Below are 20,137 nucleotides of genomic sequence, written 5' to 3' on the forward strand. Positions count from 1 at the left end.
TCCTGCTTTGGTGTTCTTTTTCAAGATTGCTTTGACTATTTGGGGTCTTTTCTGGTTCCATACAAATTTTAGGATTATTTGTTCTAGCTCTGTGAAGAATGCTGGTGTTATTTTGATAGGAATTGCATTGAATATGTAGATTGCTTTGGATAGTATTGGCATTTTAACAATATTTGTTCTTCCTATTCAAGAGCATGGAATATTTTTCCATGTATTTTTTGGTGTCTTCTTCAATTTCTTTCATAAGCTTTCTATAGTTTTCAGTGTATAAATTTTTCACCTCTTTGGTTAGATTTATTCCTAGGTATTTTATGGTTTTTGGTGCAACTGTAAATGGGATTGATTCCTTGATTTCTCTTTCTGTTGCTTTGTTGTTGGTGTATAGGAATGCAACCGATTTCTGTGCATTGATTTTATATCCTGCCACTTTGCTGAATTCATGGATCATTTCTAGCAGTTTTTTGGTGGACTCTTTTGGGTTTTCCATAGAGTATCATGTCATCTGTGAAGAGTGAAAGTTTGACCTCCTCCTGGCTGATTTGGATGGGAGACAAGAGTTTTTTAATGAAGGAAAAAGCCTATAAAACTTAGGCAACGATTACATATACTGGTGAGTGGGAAGGGACCATGAGACAGAGTTAGGTAAAATGTGACACTGAAGTTTCACACCTTGGTAAGAGAATAATTGGATCATTACCGGAAAAAGAGAGTGAGAACAGGGATTGTGAGGATGAGGTCAAAGCAAGTTTCAACTTAGTGGACAGAACTTGGTGGTGGCTGCAAATGTTCTGTAGGTTGTCTGGAATGTCTGGATGGGGAAAACTTGGAGCTGACATACTAGTTTTGGAGTCATTTGCCTGGAGGTGCCCACTGAAGCAATGGGAGTGATTGAGATTTGGGGGGAGAAGACAGAAAGAAGACTGTGGCCACATATCTAGAACCAGCACCCCTTTTAGAAAGGGTAGGAAGCAGATAAAGGGCAGTCTCAGAGGAGTGAAGAGAGTGTAACATCTCTAAAACCAAAGGCGGGGAGAGAGTTCCTATTTGGCCACAGGCCCATGGAGGTTAGGAGAAATGAAAGAAGATGGATCTTAGCAAAAGTCAAATCGAACTATTGGTGTATTTCAAAGAATGATTTTACAGGAATGAAAGCCAGGGGCTTAGAGAGAGGGCGGGTGGTCAGGAGACATGATCTTCACCCTTAGAGATGCCCCAACCACCAGAAAGGCAGACAAGATAACCACAACAGGTAATTATCTGACAGCACACCCTTATTGACAACTGCACAGTTAAATATGCATGATTCATACTAGCTTTTTTTTTTTTTTTGTAACCCATCAACATATTATATAGATATATGCATGGTTCTAGGATTTGCAAAGCTCAAAGTGAAAGTCAAACTTCAGACAAGTTATATTTCTGTATGGTCTTTTTGAAAAACCTGATCAGAATTTTTTGTCACATTTTGCTAACTAGCACACACTTTTACTGTGGCTCTTATTTTATTGTTTTAATTGCTGGTCATTTAGTGGAAAAGATCTGTTGTTGTTTGTTGTTTGCTTGTTCCTTTTAGCTCATCTTTGCTCCTTTATCAAGAGTGACTCCTTTGTTATGGAGCACTAATGGCTCCAGAAACAATCAGCCCTGTGTAAATGACGATCAGGTGACCAAGAACTTTAGCCTCATCAGCCCAAATGTCACTCAGTGATGCCAAGTCAAAAGAATGCTCCAAGAGCTGCCTTTGCAGTAAAAATTGCTCATGTATCACTCATGTGATGCATTCTATCAGAATCATAGTCATAACAGATTTTATTTAGTCGAAGTAAACATTTGACAGTGTTCTATTCACTGGCTTCTCAAAGACTAAATATGCCAAAATATATCTTCCTCTCAAAAAGAACTTCCTTTAAAAAAGAAAATGTGGTTGAAAATATGAAAAAAGCATGAATATTAAAGTGTTTACAACTTCCACATTTTTCTAAGAAGCAGAAAACTGTTTATTGTTGTCTATCTAGCTTCTTGCAGTGGTGATGAGTCTAGACTGGCCCACCTCATGTTTACACTTGAGGGAATGTGTGTGTATGCAGTTGAATCAGGTGTGGACTCTGGGGGATAAGAGACCAGGTAGGCAGCAAGTGTAGTATTTCTTCAGAAATGAAGAAAGAAAGGTTGACACTAAATGAGAATAAACAGAAGTTAAAGATAAAAATATTGTAATGAAAATTAGAGAGCTCCAGGATACTTCTTTCCAAGTTGCACTACTTTGCATTTAAGAAGATTTGGTCTGTTAAATGTCAATAATTACAGTGTCTATCTTATAGTGTTGTTGTGAGAAATAAATGGAGAAAATGAATACAGAGCAAACACATGGTGTTTAATAGGTGCTTGAGAAATGATGGTGGTTAGGCTGCTCACACATGCTCTCTCCTCCAAAGCATTTGTTTGGGAGGGATTGTATTTGCTTTCTTTCCAGTGGAAGGAATTTGGGGTAGGGTGGAGGTTGGTAAACCTATGGAGTCTTTCTAGAAAGGGAGGAAGGCTGTGGGAGAAGGAATGGTTCCTGCCCTCCAGATGCCCAGTTACCACAGAGATCTGTGGGTTGCCCAGCTGTTGCAGCGGTATATGGGGCAATGTGTGTTCTTCCAGTGTAAGACATTCCCTGCCTGAGTTCGGTTGACAGCCCTGGGCCTTCATTCCCTAACCTGGTATCTTGCCTTCCCTATTTCTCTCTTTCTTTTTCTTTCTTTCTTTCTTTCTTTCTTTCTTTCTTTCTTTCTTTCTTTCTTTCTTTCTTTCTTTCCATGTTATTTATTTATTTATTTTTATTTATTTATTTTTTAATTTACATCCAAATTAGTTAGCATGTAGTGCAACGATGATTTCAGGAGTAGATTCTTTAATGCCCCTTACCCATTTAGCTTACCCATTTAGCCCATCCCTCCCCTCCCATATGCCTTCCAGTAACCCTCTGTTTGTTTTCCATATTTATGAGTCTCTTCTGTTTTGTCCCCCTCCCTGTTTTTCTATTATTTTTTGTTTCCCTTTCCTCATGTTCATCTGTTTTGTCTCTTAAAGTCCTCATATGAGTGAAGTCATATGGTATTTTTCTTTCTCTGACTAATTTCACTGAGCATAATACCCTCCAGTTCCATCCACGTAATTGCAAATGGCAAGATTTCATTCTTTTTGAATGCCGAGTAATACTCCATTGTATGTATGTGTATATATATATATATATATATATATATATATATATATATATATAACTTCTTTTTTTTTTCCACCTCACACTTTTTAAATTTTTATTATTTATTTATTTATTTTGGTGAGAGTGCTTAAGATCTCTCAGCAAATTTCAAGTATACAATATAGTATTGTGAACTAAGTCATCGTGCTGTACATTAGATTCTCACAACCTAGTCATCTGATAACTCAAACTTTTTATCCTTTAACCAATATCTCCTCCTTTCTCCAATCCCCAGTCCTTGGCAACAACCATTCTACAATTTGAGGGTAGCCTTTTTTTCCCTTTAGATTCCACATATAAGTGATACCAGACAGTATTTATCTTTCTCTGACTTATTTCTCGATACCACATCTTCTTTATCCATTCATCCATCAATGGACATTTGGGCTCTTTCCCTACTTTGGCTATTGTTGATAGTGCTGCTATAAACATGGGGGTGCATGTGCCCCTTTGAAACAGCACACCTGTATCCCGTGGATAAATGCCTAGTCGTGCAATTGCTAGGTCATAGGGTAGTTCTGTCTTTAGTTTTTTGAGGAACCTCTATACTGTTTTTCAGAGTGGCTGCACCAGCTTGCATTCCCATTGCCTTCCCTATTTCTTTGGATGCTAGATGGGATTCCTTCTCTCTGCCCAATGTCAGATATGCAGAGTTCATTTCCTTGGGACTCCTCTGCAACCCAGCACCAACTCCTGGGTCTGGGTAAGGATGAAATCATCTCAGGCCGGACTCAGGAGCATCCCCTCATAAGCATGCATGATGCTTATGGCTGGTATTAGGGTTATTGCAGCTATTAAAATTAAAGAATGAAAAGAGAGAAATTTGTTCTGACCACATAAAAGTAACATTGGTTTCAGGCACTTGCGTTTTCTTATCGTTTGTGTCTAATTACCTTACAACACCATGGCTGTCATTAACTGATCTGACTCACTTGAGCCTGCAGTATGGTCATCTGTCCATTTGTGTTTATTACTCTAAAATAATAGTAACCTTGTAATATTTGTAATAAAAAAGAGGTAGTGATATTGTATGTCCCTCAAAACAGTTAATATTGGTTTCTGCCATATTATGGAGATAGTATAATCCTTTCCTGAAAAATCTCACTCCAACTCTATAGACTCTACTTCACAAGCCCACCCCTGGAGACTACATTTCTTTCCTTTTTTTTTTTTTTTTTTTTTTGAGACTTTGTATTTTTAATACTCCTCCGGGGTGGTGGTTCTTGCCCTTTTCTGTGTGTGTCATTGACACATTAAGGATCTCATGGACCCTACCAGCCTTTTCCCTAGAAAAATGCACATAATCATAAATTTCACATACAATTTAGGGTTCAGAGAGCTCTTGATTCTCTTAAAATCTAGGTTAAGAAACTCAGTTCTGGAAGATTTGGATTTTTTTTTTTTTTTTTTGCTTTTTCGGCAAATGAGTATTCAGTGCTTACTATGTGCCAGGCACTGTTAACAATGACAAACAAGGAAGGTGACTTAAAACTTGTGCGTGTGACTGTGTGTGTGTGTGTGTGTGTGTGTGTGTGTGTATGCTTGGCATTTTTCTCCAACTTCTCAGCTATTTGTTGTAGCTCAACAAAAGGAAATGAGGGTGTAATAATAAGGACTTTAAAATGCTCATCATTTTCGGCATGCAAAGAATATGTGAAATTCACTTAGAGCACTTGCTAAATTTCAGAGACAAAGCAATGCATGGATGCAGAGGGAGAAACTCCTTGAATTTATTTGGAATGGTTTTACAGCATTGAAACTGTTCACACTTGCTTTCTTTGGTGGCAGGGGTGGGATGGGGTGGCGTGGTGATGCAACTGAGTTCCTAAAAAGAGCTTGGCAATTCGTAGAAAATACCTCTGGAAGGGTGATAAGAACTCTGAGTCATCAATCTGCTTCTAAGTCAGCAATCTAAGGGCTATGAGGAAAATGAAGTTTATAGCATAATAAACACAACGGACAGCTAGCTCTCAAGCTCTCTCTTCAGCACTGTATTTAAGACCCAGTTTGGGCTTTCCTCAGCCCCTTGACAGGAAATGCCTCATCTACTTTGCCCGGTTGGTGGAGCACAATTCCACTAAAAGAAATGTGTTTGCAGATATATCAGGCTCCTGTTCACAAGATAAGGCACAGTTTACCTAAATAAATCTCTGCCATTTCTTTCTCATATCTGGGTGAGATTTTTTCCCCCTGCTTCTTCTGGAAGCATTTATGAAGGACTGATCACATACTAGTTGGTCTTTATAACAACCATCTAAAAAAAGAGTAATCCTTTGATTACTTTCTAGTGCCTCCAACGTATGCACACATATTGATTAGTTCTTTCTCGTTTTTCCAAGCCCCCAGTTTCCAGAAAAGTGAGAAATGGCAGTTCAAAAGGGGCACTGAAGTTTTTAGACTCAAGCATGGTTGGGGAAGAAAACAAGGCAGAGGGAACCCAGAGACCCTCCTAATGCTTCCTATAAAACTTTGGAATTTTAAGAAAAAGGATCTAAATAATAATCCATCTTTGGAGGTGGGGCACCGAAATGAAAAATAAAAATCAACCCTTTCTCTACTTCCATGAAAATAACCACTCACAAAGTTGGCAGCGGTTCTAAATGCATTTTCATGTTATATAACTTCACGCTAACGTTGAAGTCAGCGCACGGACTGCCCGCGCAGGAGGACGGTGTATTCAGGCCACAAAAGCCCAGGATTGATAAGGTCGCCTCAGTCGATTTCCTGCAGCTGGGGAGCTGAAGCAGATGACGACAGGAGTGTTAATCATTTCCCGACCGGCAATCTTAGTCACAAGTTCCTGCTAAAAGTGAAATCACCCCCTCTGGTTTAAAAACAGCTCAACACTTTTTACTCCATTCACACCGCAATTTCTCCCTTCCAGGTTAAGCACATGGAAATTTGTGCAGCCGTTCCTTTTACGGCACTGTTTCCATTAGTTGCTCCCACGAGCTGGAGTTTATCTGATTGTGCGGTAGATGGAAACTTCAGGATAAAATTCAATGGCCGAAGGCTGAGTGAAGTTTACCCTGGCTGTGGTTATGAAGAGGGTAAGTGAATGAACCTCTTTGTTGCTCTTGTGTTTATTTTCTTCTTTGCTAGAGTTTATACACCATAAAATGCAAAAGGCGTACTCTTCCAATTACAGTTAACCATTCAGATTTGCTTGATGATTGTTTTTAAGTGATCACAGGCCAAAACCAAGAAATTAAAACACACAATTAACCATGCATGCCAAACAAAATTGCTTCAGTTGCTTCTTGAAAAAAATATTTTTATTAATTAAACAGCTTGTTTGGTTAATTGAACTGTTACTGAAATGTCTTTCTACGTTGATGGAATGCTCATGGGACTGTTCAGTAAAAATAGATTTCTTCAAGGCCCAGAACAGTCCTGGGCACATAGAAGATTTGGTGGAAAGAGCTAATGATGATTTCTCCCCACCCGCTTTTTTTATTCTGTCTGCACTTACATTAATGGGTTTTAGAAGGTATTTTCCAATCACTTGTATAAAATCTTATGTACACGATATATCAGTGATGAATTAAAAAGGAAGTAGAAGATAGGGTTAGTACTTGAAAAATAATTTAATTCACATCTTTGCCTCTATGATTCAAGCTGTTCCGTTTCTGAGAACATTAATGAACATTTTTCTGAGTGTTCCAAAAATTATTGGGATAACACACATGTTTATAGCATTGCTTATCATTGTGAAAACCTGAGAGCAGCCAAATGTTCATGAATAGGATAGTGGTGAAATCACTGGAATAGGACAGAACCCATGAAAAAGAATGAAAAAATCTGTATTTATTAACATGAAACCAGTCCAATTCATATTGCTAAGTTAATTAAAAAAAAAAAAAGCAAGTTTCTAAAAAATAGTAAGTAAGTACAGGATATTTTCATTTTTTGTGTGTGCAAATAAATACCAGTATCTACATTTACAAATCTGTAGTGATATTCACCAAACTGTTTACACTGGCTACTTTTGGGGAGCTGAATGCAAAAGTTTTCTTTCTATTCTGTAGTCATTAGAAGGTAAGTGGTGGGGATATTGTTTTATTTACTCCTCAAACCTTAGTGTATATAATTGTTTCTGGTACATAATAGGCATGCAATAAATAGTGTTGAATGGATGAATGAATGAAGAGATTTCTATAATATTTAAATTATTTAATGTTTATTTTTGAGAGAGAGAGAGACAGAGCATGAGCAGGGGAGGGGCAGAGAGAGAGGGAGACACAGAATCTGAAGCAGGCTCCAGGCTCTGAGCTGTCAGCACAGAGCCCATCATGGAGCCTGACATGGGGCTCCAGGTCACAAACCTCGAGATTGTGACCTGAGCCAAAGTCGGCCGCTTAACCGACTGAGCCACCCAGGTGCCCGTAAATCATTTAAAACTGGCATGGTTAATTTACAAGCAAATAAGATTCACAAAATACCTTAATTTTTAAGTATAAAAAGTGATTTAGAACAACATTCAAAGCCTCTGATACTCTTCTTTCCTACTTTTTGCAATACTTTCCTTCCTTTTCCTAGCTAATTTTGGTTCAAAGGAAAATGAAAATGTTGTGGTCCCTGTGCTCACTTAAGATTTTCTGCCTACATTTCTTACTTTGGGTTTGATGTCTGCGCTCAGGAGTCTGTGCACCTCACATCCCAGAGTGCTGCTTATCTTCTTATGCACGTGCCGTCTTTCCAATTTGATTATAAACCCTGGAGATACGGACTCTGTCTTATGATCTTTTCTGTCCTCAATACTTAGCACAGGGCCTCACTGATAGTAGGGGGATAGTTTTGTTGCTGGATATTCTTTCCAGAAACGTGTGCAGTTCTTAATGATGGAGGGCTACTGTAACCCTTCCTTGTAAGCCAAGCATTGTATACAATAGGCACCCAGTGCATGTTTGTTGAATGAATGACCAGGCTTGATCCTGGCACATAATCTCTGCAGATAAACAGATGATTAGATCTTGTTCTGAGGGAGACGGGAGGAGACAATCTGTTCGGGATTCTTTTGGTTGCCGAGAATACACCACCTGACTAAACTGGCAGGAGTGGAAGAGAAAGGGAATTTATTGGCTTCCCATGGCAGTTTAATAGTGCACCTGGCTTAGACTTAGCTAGACACTTAGAAATAGTTAGACACTCTTGCTCAAAATGACATCTCTGTCTCTGTCTTGTTCTGTTCTCAGACTTTATCTTTGAGATTGTAAAATAGCCACCCAAATCTATACGAACACATTCTTTCAGATCCAGTCCAGCAGAAAAGATGTCTTCGCTTCAGCAGTCTTACCTAGAAAACTAAGTCATGACAGTCAGAGTCAACCAACACTAACCGTAGCCAAGAGAGTTCATGTACCGCTTTCATGAGCTTCAGGAGTTTCCAGGGCTAAGGGTGAAGCCTCAAGCAGACCAGGTGGACTGAGGGTGGGGGAGAAGTGGAGCCCCAAATAAAAATCAAGGCTGTTGCCATAGGAAAGGGGATTGGCTGTCTGGTAGTTAAATAGCAAAGGTCAAAGACAAAGGAAGATGATTATATATCATTCTTTTCTTTTCTGCTCTCCCTAAATGAATATATACAAATACGAATAAGTAACAGATGCAAGAACCAGTCAACTCTAGCTCTGCAAAAATGTGCAGTTATTAACTGTTTAAGGGAGGCAGATGGAAAGATAGAGGGAGGAGCTCTCTGAATTGATTAAAGCCAGAATCTGAGTGCAGAGCAATGACTCTCAGATTGGTTCCATATTGAAATTATCCAGGGATGATTCTGATGCCCATGCCACTCTTTGTAACAGTTATATCTACAGTCAGGGCCCAGGCATCAGTACTTTTAGGCTCCCAAGTAAACTGTGGTATAGCCAAGTTTGAGAAACAGTGATCAAGAGAGATATCAGGGAGGATTTAGAGGAGTTTTAGAAGTACCTGAAAGTGTGCCTTGAATGTAGTAGATCCTCAATAGCTAATCTGATTATGGGATTTACAGGAGGAAAAAAGAACATGACCGAGCACAGAGGGTGGGGTGGGGGAGTGGGGGGGATTTGTGAACTGGCTACCGTGTGTTAGGCATCACAATCAGTTCTCAATACACATTTCTCACTTGATCTTCATAGTCAGGATTAAAAGAGTATATTTATAGTGAGGAAACAGAGGTTCAAAAAGATAAAACTTACCAAAAGGCCAACCATAGAGTAAAATAGGTCTGTTTGGCTCCAAATTGCACATTCTTTCATAACACTACAATTGCAAATGTCTGATGGGTGTTTAAAGGTAAACTCAGGGGGCACATGGGTGGCTCAGTTGGTTAAGCATCCGACTCTTGGTTTTGGCTCAGGTTGTGATTTTATGGTTTGTGAGTTTGAGCCCCACATCAGGCTTTGTGCTGACAGTGCAGAGCCTGCTTGGGATTCTCTCTCCCCTCTCTCTCTGTCCATACCCCACTTGCGCACTCTCTTTTTCTCTCTCAAAAATAAGTAAACTGTAAAAAAAAAATGTAAGCTGAGATGTTGGATGTAACAACTAAATTAATATATGGAACAGGCATGAAGGCAGTTTTGAAAAATCAACAGAGGTGACATTTCTGTATCATGGTTTGGCAGACTAGGGCCCATGGGCCAAATCCAGCCTACAGCTGCCTTTATAAACTTCTTATTGGGACACAGCCACACTCACTGTTTACGTAGAGTCTACGTCTGCTTTTGTGCTCCGATAGCAGAGCTGAGCAGTTGTGACAGATACCATATGGCTTATAGAGCCTAATGTATTTACTACCTAGCACTTGGCAGGAGAAGTCTGCTGACCTGTGATCTAGAGTTTACATTTGTATGTGATCAGCAGTTCTGAGGAGGGGTGAGATTGCCATTATCGATTCAGAACTGATAATTCTTATTGCCGTATGAGCAGGGTTCTCCAAGCATCTACCCATTCATTCAATCGGTTAACGTTTATTGAGCATTTACAAAGTGCCAGATACGCTGAACTCGTAGTCTAAGAGGCAGTTGGCATACAGTGTAATAAATTCTACAGTGAAAAATAGGATACTGAGATATGATAACTTTTCTCTCTGCCTCTAGGCTACATGAGAGCAGGTTTTAGTTCTGTTTTAGCTTATCACTCAGCTTCTAGCAGAGTGCCCGGCAGGCAGGATGGGATCGGTAAGCGTCTGTTGAATGAACTAAGGAATCAGTTAATATGGTAGAAGCAACCATGGGATGCCAGGAGAACACACATAACCCAATATCTGATAGGATGAGGTCAGGTTACGAAGCTGAAGAAGTGGGAGAAGTGAAAGGGGGGTGGGGGCAGCAAAGAAAGCACGTTTGTGGGAGTTCAGTGGACCTGCCGTGGAGACCTACCACAAGGTCTGCCTCCCCGGGACTGGACAGAAATAGCACTGTGAGCCTCAGCAGGATTTGGTAGGAGGCTGGATATAGTAAATAAAAAGGAAAATTCTATCCAATGCCTGACTCAAATATCTCCAGAAGCTTCCTGATGTCCACGGGATAAGATCAAGATTTCTTGGCAAGAAAGTCCTTCAAGTCCTCTACAACTTGTTCTCTGCTGATTCACTTGTATTACCCTTACTTTCTTACCTCAGTTCCCGGTGTCTAGTTTGATGCTTGCTGACTTGGCTTCATTCAGTCTTAACTCCATGCCTTGTAAAAAAGATATGCTCCCCACTCAGGATGTCCCCTCCTTTCTCTCTAATCTATACCACTCATCCTATAAGATCCAACACAACTATGACCTTTCAGGCAGATTTTTCCCCCCACCTTGATCCTCATTGATGTCTCATCTCTGGATTCCATCACATATTCACATCCATCTCTCACTTTTCAGACACTAAACCAGTGCTGCCTTGGGCTGGTTTAAGCCATTTCATGGGCTAGTGCTTTGTGTCCATTAGAATGTGGGTTCCCAGATGGGGCACCTGGGTGGCTCAGTCGGTTAAACATCCGACTTCAGCTCAGGTCATGATCTCATGGTTCATGGGTTCAAGCCCCACATCGGGCTCTGTGCTGACAGCTCGGAGCCTGGAGCCTGCTTCAGATTCTGTGTGTGTGTGTCTCTCTCTCTCTGCTCCTTCTGCTTTCACACTCTGTCTCTCTCTTTCTCAAAATAAACATTAAAAAAATTAAAAAAAAAAATGAATGTGGGTTCCCGGAAAGACAGAGCATGAGAGGTTTCCTTCATATCCTCTTAGTACCCAGAATAGTACATTTACTTAATATTTGAGTTGACACTTGAATACCTGAATGAGTGAGATGAATAAAAATTATGAGGTTGGAAATGTTGCCAAAAAGGGAAGTCAGAACACAGAGTAAAGAGAAGAGAAAATAATTGGAAGAAATGCTAATAGGATAGGAAAATAATTAGTACTTTGTACATAGAGGGGTTCTCAAAAAGTATAAGTTTTGAGCGAAAAATACTTGAGTTCATTTAAAAATTTTATTAGTAAAAATTCAGATGTGGAGAAATGAGTTAATTGACGTCTCAGTTTAGGGCACTTGCTCACTGATCTGTGTGAGATACTGCTCTTGTTTTTATGTATTCACTTCTTTATTTACTTATGGATATATTCCTAATTATTCTCATTGCCCATGGCCATTCCCCTTCACAACCACAGCAGTGGTTCTAATGTGGTTAATGTGTGTCCTCTTCTTGTGTCTGTTTTTGAAAAATGTGTATTTTCTTCGTTTTTTAGGATGTATTGAAAACATTTATATATGAGGCGATGTGTTATGAATCTCAACCTGTATCTTACCTTCTTTACAAAGCATTAAGGTGTTTAAGATATCTACATATTGCAATGGTATAGATGTATTGTTTCTGATTGCTACACAATGCTTCATGAAGTAAATTTAGCACATTTCACCGATTTACACCTCCAGTGATGGAAACTAATACCACCTCCAAACCCCTCTCACTACAAGTTACGATGAACATGCTTGCATTGTTCCCTCCTATACCTAGTATGGGAATTTATTTGGGATAAATCTCCAGGAATGCCATTGCTGGATCACAGGGTATACATCTATTTAATTTGACTCAGGAGTACCAGGTTCCACTGCAGAATGGTTTTATGCACACGTTCCCTCCCTGCCCCATAAAGCATTGCACTATGTTTCTATAAACTACAACCCTACTAATACTTAGTGTTACCCAGCTTTCTAATTTTTGCTAGTCTAACAATTAAAAATTGATATTTCATTGCTGTTTTAGTTAGTGTAACTTTATGAAGGAGTTTCAAATTTTTGCTTGATGCTTCTGTTTGGGTTTTTTCCCTATGAATTACCTGTTTGTAAAAATTTTTCCATTTATTTCTAAGGGAATTCTTGTCGTTATGGTTGTTGTTGTTAATTTACAATTGGGTGCTTATTAAGTCATTTTTTTCAACCAAGAAAATTGACTTATGTTGTAGCGTTGAATCACTTTGCTGAATACCTCTTACTTTAGTATTACTAAACATTATTTCTGATTTTGAGAAGATAGAGTAGTGGCTGTTTAGTTTTTAGATCCTCCCAAATCCCCACATATAAAATATGTGGCAGGGGCGCCGTCGGTTAAGCGTCCGACTTCAGCCAGGTCACGATCTTGCGGTCCGTGGGTTCATGCCCCGCGTCGGGCTCTGGGCTGATGGCTCAGAGCCTGGAGCCTGTTTCCGATTCTGTGTCTCCCTCTCTCTCTGCCCCTCCCCCGTTCATGCTCTGTCTCTCTCTGTCCCAAAAATAAATAAACGTTGGAAAAAAAATAATAAAATAAAATATGTGGCAAAACTAAAAACCCTTGAGGGGCGCCTGGGTGGCTCAGTCGGTTGAGCGTCCGACTTCGGCTCAGGTCACGATCTCGCGGTCCGTGAGTTCGAGCCCCGCGTCAGGCTCTGGGCTGATGGCTCAGAGCCTGGAGCCTGCTTCCATTCTGTGTCTCCCCCTCTCTCTGCCCCTCCCCCGTTCATGCTCTGTCTCTCTCTGTCTCAAAAATAAATAAAACGTTAAAAAACAAAAAACTAAAAACCCTTGAACAGCATTTGCAACAAAACTCAGTAGACTTCAGTCTCTATTCCAGCATGTAAGGGGATTAGAAGTTGCCACTCCCAATGCCACAATAAGAACAAAGCCGAACAGAGTTAACCGCTATTCTTTGAAGAAATGTCACTAGAAACTTCTGAAGTGCAAAGAGAGAAAAAGAATGAAAAAGAAACAGATATCCAGTTCTCTGGGACAGGTACAAAACATGTGACATATATGTAATGGCAATACCAGAAGGAGAAGAGGGAAGGGGGGCGGGACACAGAAATATTTGAAGCAGTAATGACCGGGAATTTCCTCAAATTCATGACAAATACCAAACCACAGATTCAGGAACTCAGAGAACACGAAGCAGAATAAATACCAAATTGAATACAAGTTAGCACTAGGAAACCCCAAATACAACCAGGTGGAGAGAATTGCCAACAACCACAGACTGTGCATATTATCATCATCTATGTATCTATGTGGGGGATCTCAGAGGCAATGGGGTGGCAGGTGGACTACGAACAGGTGAAACCCAAAGGAGCCAACAGACATTCACTGAAAAGTGTGGTGGGTTAATCTGAGAACAGCAGCTAAAACCAAGAGGGACTTGGCCTACACTAGTGAGAAACGGTGAGTGGCCTTGTGGTAAGGTGTGGCAGAGTCCACCCCCGTAAACTCTTGAAATAGACCCTCTACAGTTTCTTTCCAGATGGGTCCAAGTGGGGGGAAAACTATTGGGAGTGAAATCAAAATTGAGCAAACAGAGAAACCAGAGGAAGAGGAAAGATAAAAGATAAAAGTGGAAGATGGGAGGAGAGCCTCGCTGTGATCTATTGAACGTCAGCCCTCGACACAAGGGTTTGAAAAACAAAACAAAACCAAAAAAAGATGGGAGGAGAGCCAGGAAATCTCAGAAAGGACTCACTGTATTTCTGCGCATGACACATAAGAGAGCGAGCTCTGTGGAGACTTGAAAACTATCCCAACTTCTCCTCCTTCTAAAATCTCAGGAAAATTAACTTACATAAAATGAGCAACAGCAAAGTATTGAGTTCAAGTGCCACACAAAATTGCAATAAGAAATAAAGAGAATAAGGGTCAGAATAACATCCCTAGACAATGAAAGCATATCGGAAAATATGAGTAAAAAAATAGATAAGAAGTGGGTGGCTCAGTCAGTTAAGTGTCTTGATTTTGGCTCAGGTCATGATCTCAGGGTTTCATAAGTTCGAGCCTTGCATGGGCTTTGTGCTGACAGCATGGAGCCTGCTTGGGATTCTCTCTCTTTCTCTGCCCCTTCCCCACAAGTACTTTGTCTCTCTCAAAATAAATAAATAAACTATTTTAAAAAACATAAACACTGGAACTATTTCAAAACAGACTAATAGACAATGAGGAAATAACACAAGCATGAAAGAGCAATATAAATCAGAAATAGAAAAATTCAGACACAAGGTGGCAGGACTCAAAAATGAATTAGAATAAAATAATAAAAACTTGTAATGACTAAACTAGAAGATATAAGAGAGTATATAAACACAGCAAATAATGTTTTAATAAAAATAGAAGAATAGGAGGGGCGCCTGGGTGGCTCAGTCGGTTAAGCGTCCGACTTCGGCTCAGGTCACGATCTCGCGGTATGTGGGTTCGAGCCCCGCGTCTGGCTCTGTGCTGACTGCTCAGAGCCTGGAGCCTGTTTCGGATTCTGTGTCTCCCTCTCTCTCTGACCCTCCCCCGTTCATGCTCTGTCTCTCTCTGTCTCAAAAATAAATAAACGTTAAAAAAAAATAAAAAAAAAATAGAAGAATAGGAGAAACAATAGAAAAAGGAAAAGGGAGAAAACAGAATTTGAGGGCTAAAAAAAGCAAACATTGAGGATAGACAGAGATGACTTGCCACATGGTTCATAGGAGTTCCTGAAGAAGAAACCCTAAGTAAGAGAACAGAACAAATATTAAAAAGTATAATTTTTAAAACATTTCCTGAAACTAAAAAAAAAAAAAAAATTGAAGTATGTATTGAAAGGGCACATTGAGTATCTGAGAACACTGATCTAGAATAACTGTGTCCCAGTATTATTCTGGTAAAATTGCTGAACTTAAAAGGAAAACAAAAACAAAAACCCAAAAAACCTTTGGTCATCTAGGAAAAAAAAAAACCCATGTGATGTATAAGAGAAAGAAAATCATACTATCTTCAGACATTCTGACAGCAATAATCTGTTCCAGAAAAAAATGCAGTAACATTTTTTCAGATACTTGGTGAAAGCACCTGTGAGCTGAGGCTTTTCTATCCAATAAAACTGGCCTTCAAGTATGAAGCAACATGCAAAGACTTAGAGAATATTGTCTTTATGAGCTTTACCTGAGTACTACTAAAGAGCAGCTTAACCATAATGATGTGAGACATCACCATGAGTACTGGTGGTGGCATTAAATGTACTGTGTGGTTATCTGTAGATCTAACAATAAATAAGCATTAAAAAGAGAGAGTATAGTATGTAATGGCTACGTGATCTGAGAATGTAGACATAGTACAACTATTTAAAAGGGGAAGAATTACAGTAGCATGTGTAAAATTTTCTTTTCAGAAATAATAATGATTGGTTGTAGTATTAGAATTGTTTTCCTGATGGGGTGCCTGGGTGGCTCAGTCGGTTGTGTCTGACTTTGGCTCAGGTCATGATCTCATGGTCTGTGAGTTTGAGCCCTGCATTGGGCTCTGTGCTGACAGCTCAGAGCCAGGAGCCTGCTTTGGATTCTGTGTTTCCTTCTCTCTCTGCCCCTCTCCCACTCAAGCTCGCTCTCTCTCTCTCTCTCTCTCTCTCGATCTCAAAAATAAATAAACATTAAAAAAAAAGAATTGTTTTCCTAAGACTGCTGTGTTTATGTGGGATAAAGCAATGAAAAATTAATGGATATTTAATTTTATTGCCTCTGTCCTTGAGAACCAGGATTCTTCGTGTAGTTCAAAAGAATACAGATTTAATATAAAGAAATTAAATAAAACATGTTTCACCTGAATTTGAATTATAATTTCAATATGAACTCATAAGATATTTTATTTCTTTACTGAAAAGTTCTAGAAATAATGACCAAAAAGCTCCTGTGGCACCCCAGACTGTGGTCTTCCTCAAGACCGTTCCCAGTGAAATAAACCAGGACTTCTTAGAGAAATAGGTGATTCTAATTTTGGAGCTATCAAAGACTATTAGAATGGTCTCAAATAACTCAAGAGATAATTTGAAGAGGCCCTCACTGACCAGAGATGGGACAAATTGAGTTTCAATAATGATAAGAATTGCAGTGGATTGCAAATGAGTTATCTGGTGCTGTGTAACAAGTTGTCCCGAAGTTTTGCTTGAAGCCAGACCCGTCACATCACAGTTTCTGAGAGTCAGGAGTCCAAGAGCGGCTTATCTAGTTGTTCAGAGTCACGAATGAGATTGCAGTTGGGCTGTGCACTGCAGATATGTTTGCTTGCATCTGGGCAGAGAAGATCCACATCAGAAATTACTCACGTGGCTCTTGGCAGGATGCTCACGTTCTTCACCATGTAGGCCTCTCCATGGGGCCGCTTACAGTCTGACTTCCCTGTGTGCACAGAGACAGTGAGGACAGTCCAGCTAATGAAATGAAATGATAGGGTTGGAATATGAACCATGTTACAACCCCCAACAAATTAACGAATTTAGGCACCAGGCATGAAGTGCTGCTGACAATGAAGAACAAAAATCAGACGTATGTGGAAAGAACACACCACCGCCTGCATCTTGCCAAAGGGACTGAGCCTGAGTCTGCTCAGGCCTCTGGATTCAACTGTCAGTTTGCAGGGAAAGCGATAGGAGGAACATGTTGAACTATTCCGGGAGTGTGCAGTCAGCACCATCCAGACCAGGGGAAATCTCTGTAGGCCAAACGGCCTGTGTTGTTCAATAGAAAAAGTGTAAGGAAAGAAAGGAATGGAGGAAGAACATGTATATGAAAGATAACATAAAAAACAAAACAAAAAAAAATGAGCAGGACTATAGCAGCTAGGAATGCATTCTTGGTTGTTAAATTATAAAGAAATGCGGGGCGCCTGGGGGGCTCAGTCAGTTGAGCATCGACTCTTGATTTTGGCACAGATTGCGATCCCAGGATCGTGGGATCAAGCCCCACCCCACGTCAGTCTCTGTGCTGAGCATGGAGCCCGCTTGAAATTCTCTCTCTCTCTCTCTCTCTCTCTCTCTCTCTCTCTCTGTGCCTTTCTCTCACTCACACTCACTCTCTCTAAAAAAAAAAAAAAGAAGAATGCCATGCACATGTTCTGATCTTTGTTTATTTCACTGACTGTATTATTATAGACTGTTCCCTATCCCATAGGGCCAAATTAGATAAAAGTGATAACGTCAGTCCCTCTTTGTAGGCTGCAACCAATATATTTTAACCTGTAAATAGTTTAAATAAGCAGGTACTTTTTCTCAGAATATACTGTATTAAATAAAGTCAGTAGATATGTTCCTAGTTTCCCCAATTTGGAGATACTGCTCATATTGATTTTGAAGGCACACATTTTTCATAAAACTTTAAATTTACTTGTCCTTTTCTTCCTTCCTTTCTTTCTTTCTTTCTTTCTTTCTTTCTTTCTTTCTTTCTTTCTTTCTTTCTCTCTTTCTTTCTTTCTCCTTTTTTTTTTAAACCCAAGGTTTCGGCTTAAACAAACAAACCTGCTCACCGTTTGATTCAGACAAGATAATCCCAAGGGAAGGGTGGATTCTGGAGTTAGCAAAGTGCCCCTTCAGCATTTCCCTCAATGAATTCAGGGGTATTCTATGGCAAGGGTCCAAACAACACACGTGTGATTAACCTTTGTGCTTCTCGGTTGATAACCGCCTGGTCATGGCGATAACTAGGATTAAAGGAGACAGATGTGCCTCTAAACTCTAATCTTGGTCTGGTAAATGTTTTCTGGGTATCAAATCATATTCTTCAAAAAAAAAAAAAAAAGTTGGTCAGGTATTTTAACTCTCTCTTTATTTTCTTTAACATTTTTTGCCTTTTCAGTCGCTCTTACGTAATACCTATCGAGTACCTGCCCTGCAGTTAACAGTGGGCAGTGCCACGGTGTGCCAAGGAAGGAGGTGAAAGAGCTTACAGTTTTGCTGGGGATTCACGATAGACACACGTAAGAAACAGCGAACGGGATAGTGTTGCATCCACCTGTGTGTGTTTGTCTCATTGTGCGTAAGCACACGGTAACGTAAGTAATACAAGCATAAACAGACGCGGATGCTAAGTGGTGTGGCACAAACAGAAAACAGGCAAGATGCAGTTTGGAAATTATGTGAAGGGACAGCAAGCCAAGGCAGTCGGCAGGTGTGTGAGTCAGGTTGTTGGGCAAGGCTGTGCTGCAGAAACCTCTGGAGCTGAGCGTTTCTCTTTCTTTTGACATAATTATGGATTCACGGGAAGTAGCAAGAATAGCACAGAGAGGCCTCGTGCGCCCTTCGCCGAGCTTCCCCTAATGGTAACAGCTTACACGACTGTCTGTCGTACAATATCAAAACCGGCACATCCACATTGGGACAATCTACAGATCCTTTCCGGTTTTCTGTGCGCATACTCCTGTGGAACTGAGCTTTGATAAATGAATTTCAAAAGACAAGAGGAATGAGGAAAAACTGGAAGAACCAAAACCTCACAGGGCAGTTCCTTTGCAGAGATGTCCTCTTTCTCTTTCCTTCCAGTGTGTAGGTATGCCACATGCCCCTTTGAACACTCACCGCCCGCCCCCCCTTACCTCCCCCGCCCCAGCGGGCTTGCCGCTTCCTCTTCACAAATGCTCCCCGAGCACTTCCTGCTGTGCTCTTACCCGGGGGTCCAAACGCAGGCAGTCTCCCTCCTAGAAGTCATCCGCTGTGTGAGCTAGTTTGTAAAGAAGCGGTCTGGAACCCAGAACCGATTTTCCCATGGAGACCGAGGTACAGAGGTGATGGGTTCCTGGCCTCTCTCCTGGCCTGTGTCACTCAGGATGGAAACAGTCCTTATTCGGAGCAGTGTCTGTCATTGCTGCACATGGTGGTTGTGTGCTCCCTGGGAGTCAGGGAGAGGGATTCTCTGCTGTATCAGATGGATTCTTCTCTTAACAGGTCCCGTTTTGTAGCCACACTCTGCCACTGTGTACAGTGGGTGACGTTAAAGGGAACGCCCCTCCCCCCTTTTTAAAATGTTTATTCATTTATTTTGAGAGAGAGAGAGAGAGAGTGAGCCCTAGTGGGGGAGGGGCAGAGAGAGAGGGAGAGAGAGAATCCCAAGCAGTCTCTGCACTGTCCGTGCAGAACCCGATGTGGAGCTCGAACTCACAAACTGTGAGATCATGACCGAAGCCTAAACTGAGAGTCGGAGGCTTAACCGCCTGAGCCACCCAGGTGTCCCTAGTTCTCCTCATCAGCTCTCCGTCTTGCACTTCCTGTGTCATCTCGTATGGAACTGACCGTTCAGTGGGTCGACACTTGAATTACAGATTGCATTTGGTGTAATTGAAACCATTGCAAAAGAAAGAGGCAAGGCCGTTTCTAGCTCCAGCAGCATCGGGGAGGAGCTCCGAGCACACCCAAGTGCCTCCATGATTCAGAACTTTGGAGAAGAGGTGTCTACCCAGAGAAATGACAGGGGCCACCCTCTCTTTGGTTTTCCTACTGAAATACGAAGCTGCCCTTGACACCTGTGGACAGAGTCAAGAAAGGAGCCCGGTCCCTTCTGGGCCACAAGCCCTATAATCCCCGGGTTTACACCACCCTTCTGGAAGAAGTTACACTGGGAACCTTGCACTTCCGTTCAGGCAATGTTGACCGACATCCTGCTCTTAGTTCTTCAGAATGAAACCTGCT

At 40.8% G+C, this 20,137-nt stretch overlaps 1 protein-coding gene across 4 annotated transcripts in view; it reads left to right on the forward strand.

Moving 5' to 3' along the window:
* Window positions 1-20,137, forward strand: part of TRPM6 (transient receptor potential cation channel subfamily M member 6) — a 199,046-nt gene that overhangs the window by 24,615 nt on the left and 154,294 nt on the right. For 3 of the 4 annotated variants that reach the window (XM_053205267.1, XM_053205268.1, XM_053205269.1), the window contains one exon: window positions 6,132-6,297. In XM_053205267.1, coding sequence (XP_053061242.1) covers window positions 6,289-6,297 — 9 coding nt within the window. In that variant the 5' untranslated portion in view covers window positions 6,132-6,288. Of the gene's footprint in view, window positions 1-5,625; window positions 6,298-20,137 lie in introns of those variants that run through there. The other variant, XM_027041029.2, reaches the window with a different exon arrangement.

Source organism: Acinonyx jubatus, chromosome D4 (genome assembly GCF_027475565.1).
Source record: "Acinonyx jubatus isolate Ajub_Pintada_27869175 chromosome D4, VMU_Ajub_asm_v1.0, whole genome shotgun sequence".
Taxonomy (NCBI): domain Eukaryota; kingdom Metazoa; phylum Chordata; class Mammalia; order Carnivora; family Felidae; genus Acinonyx; species Acinonyx jubatus.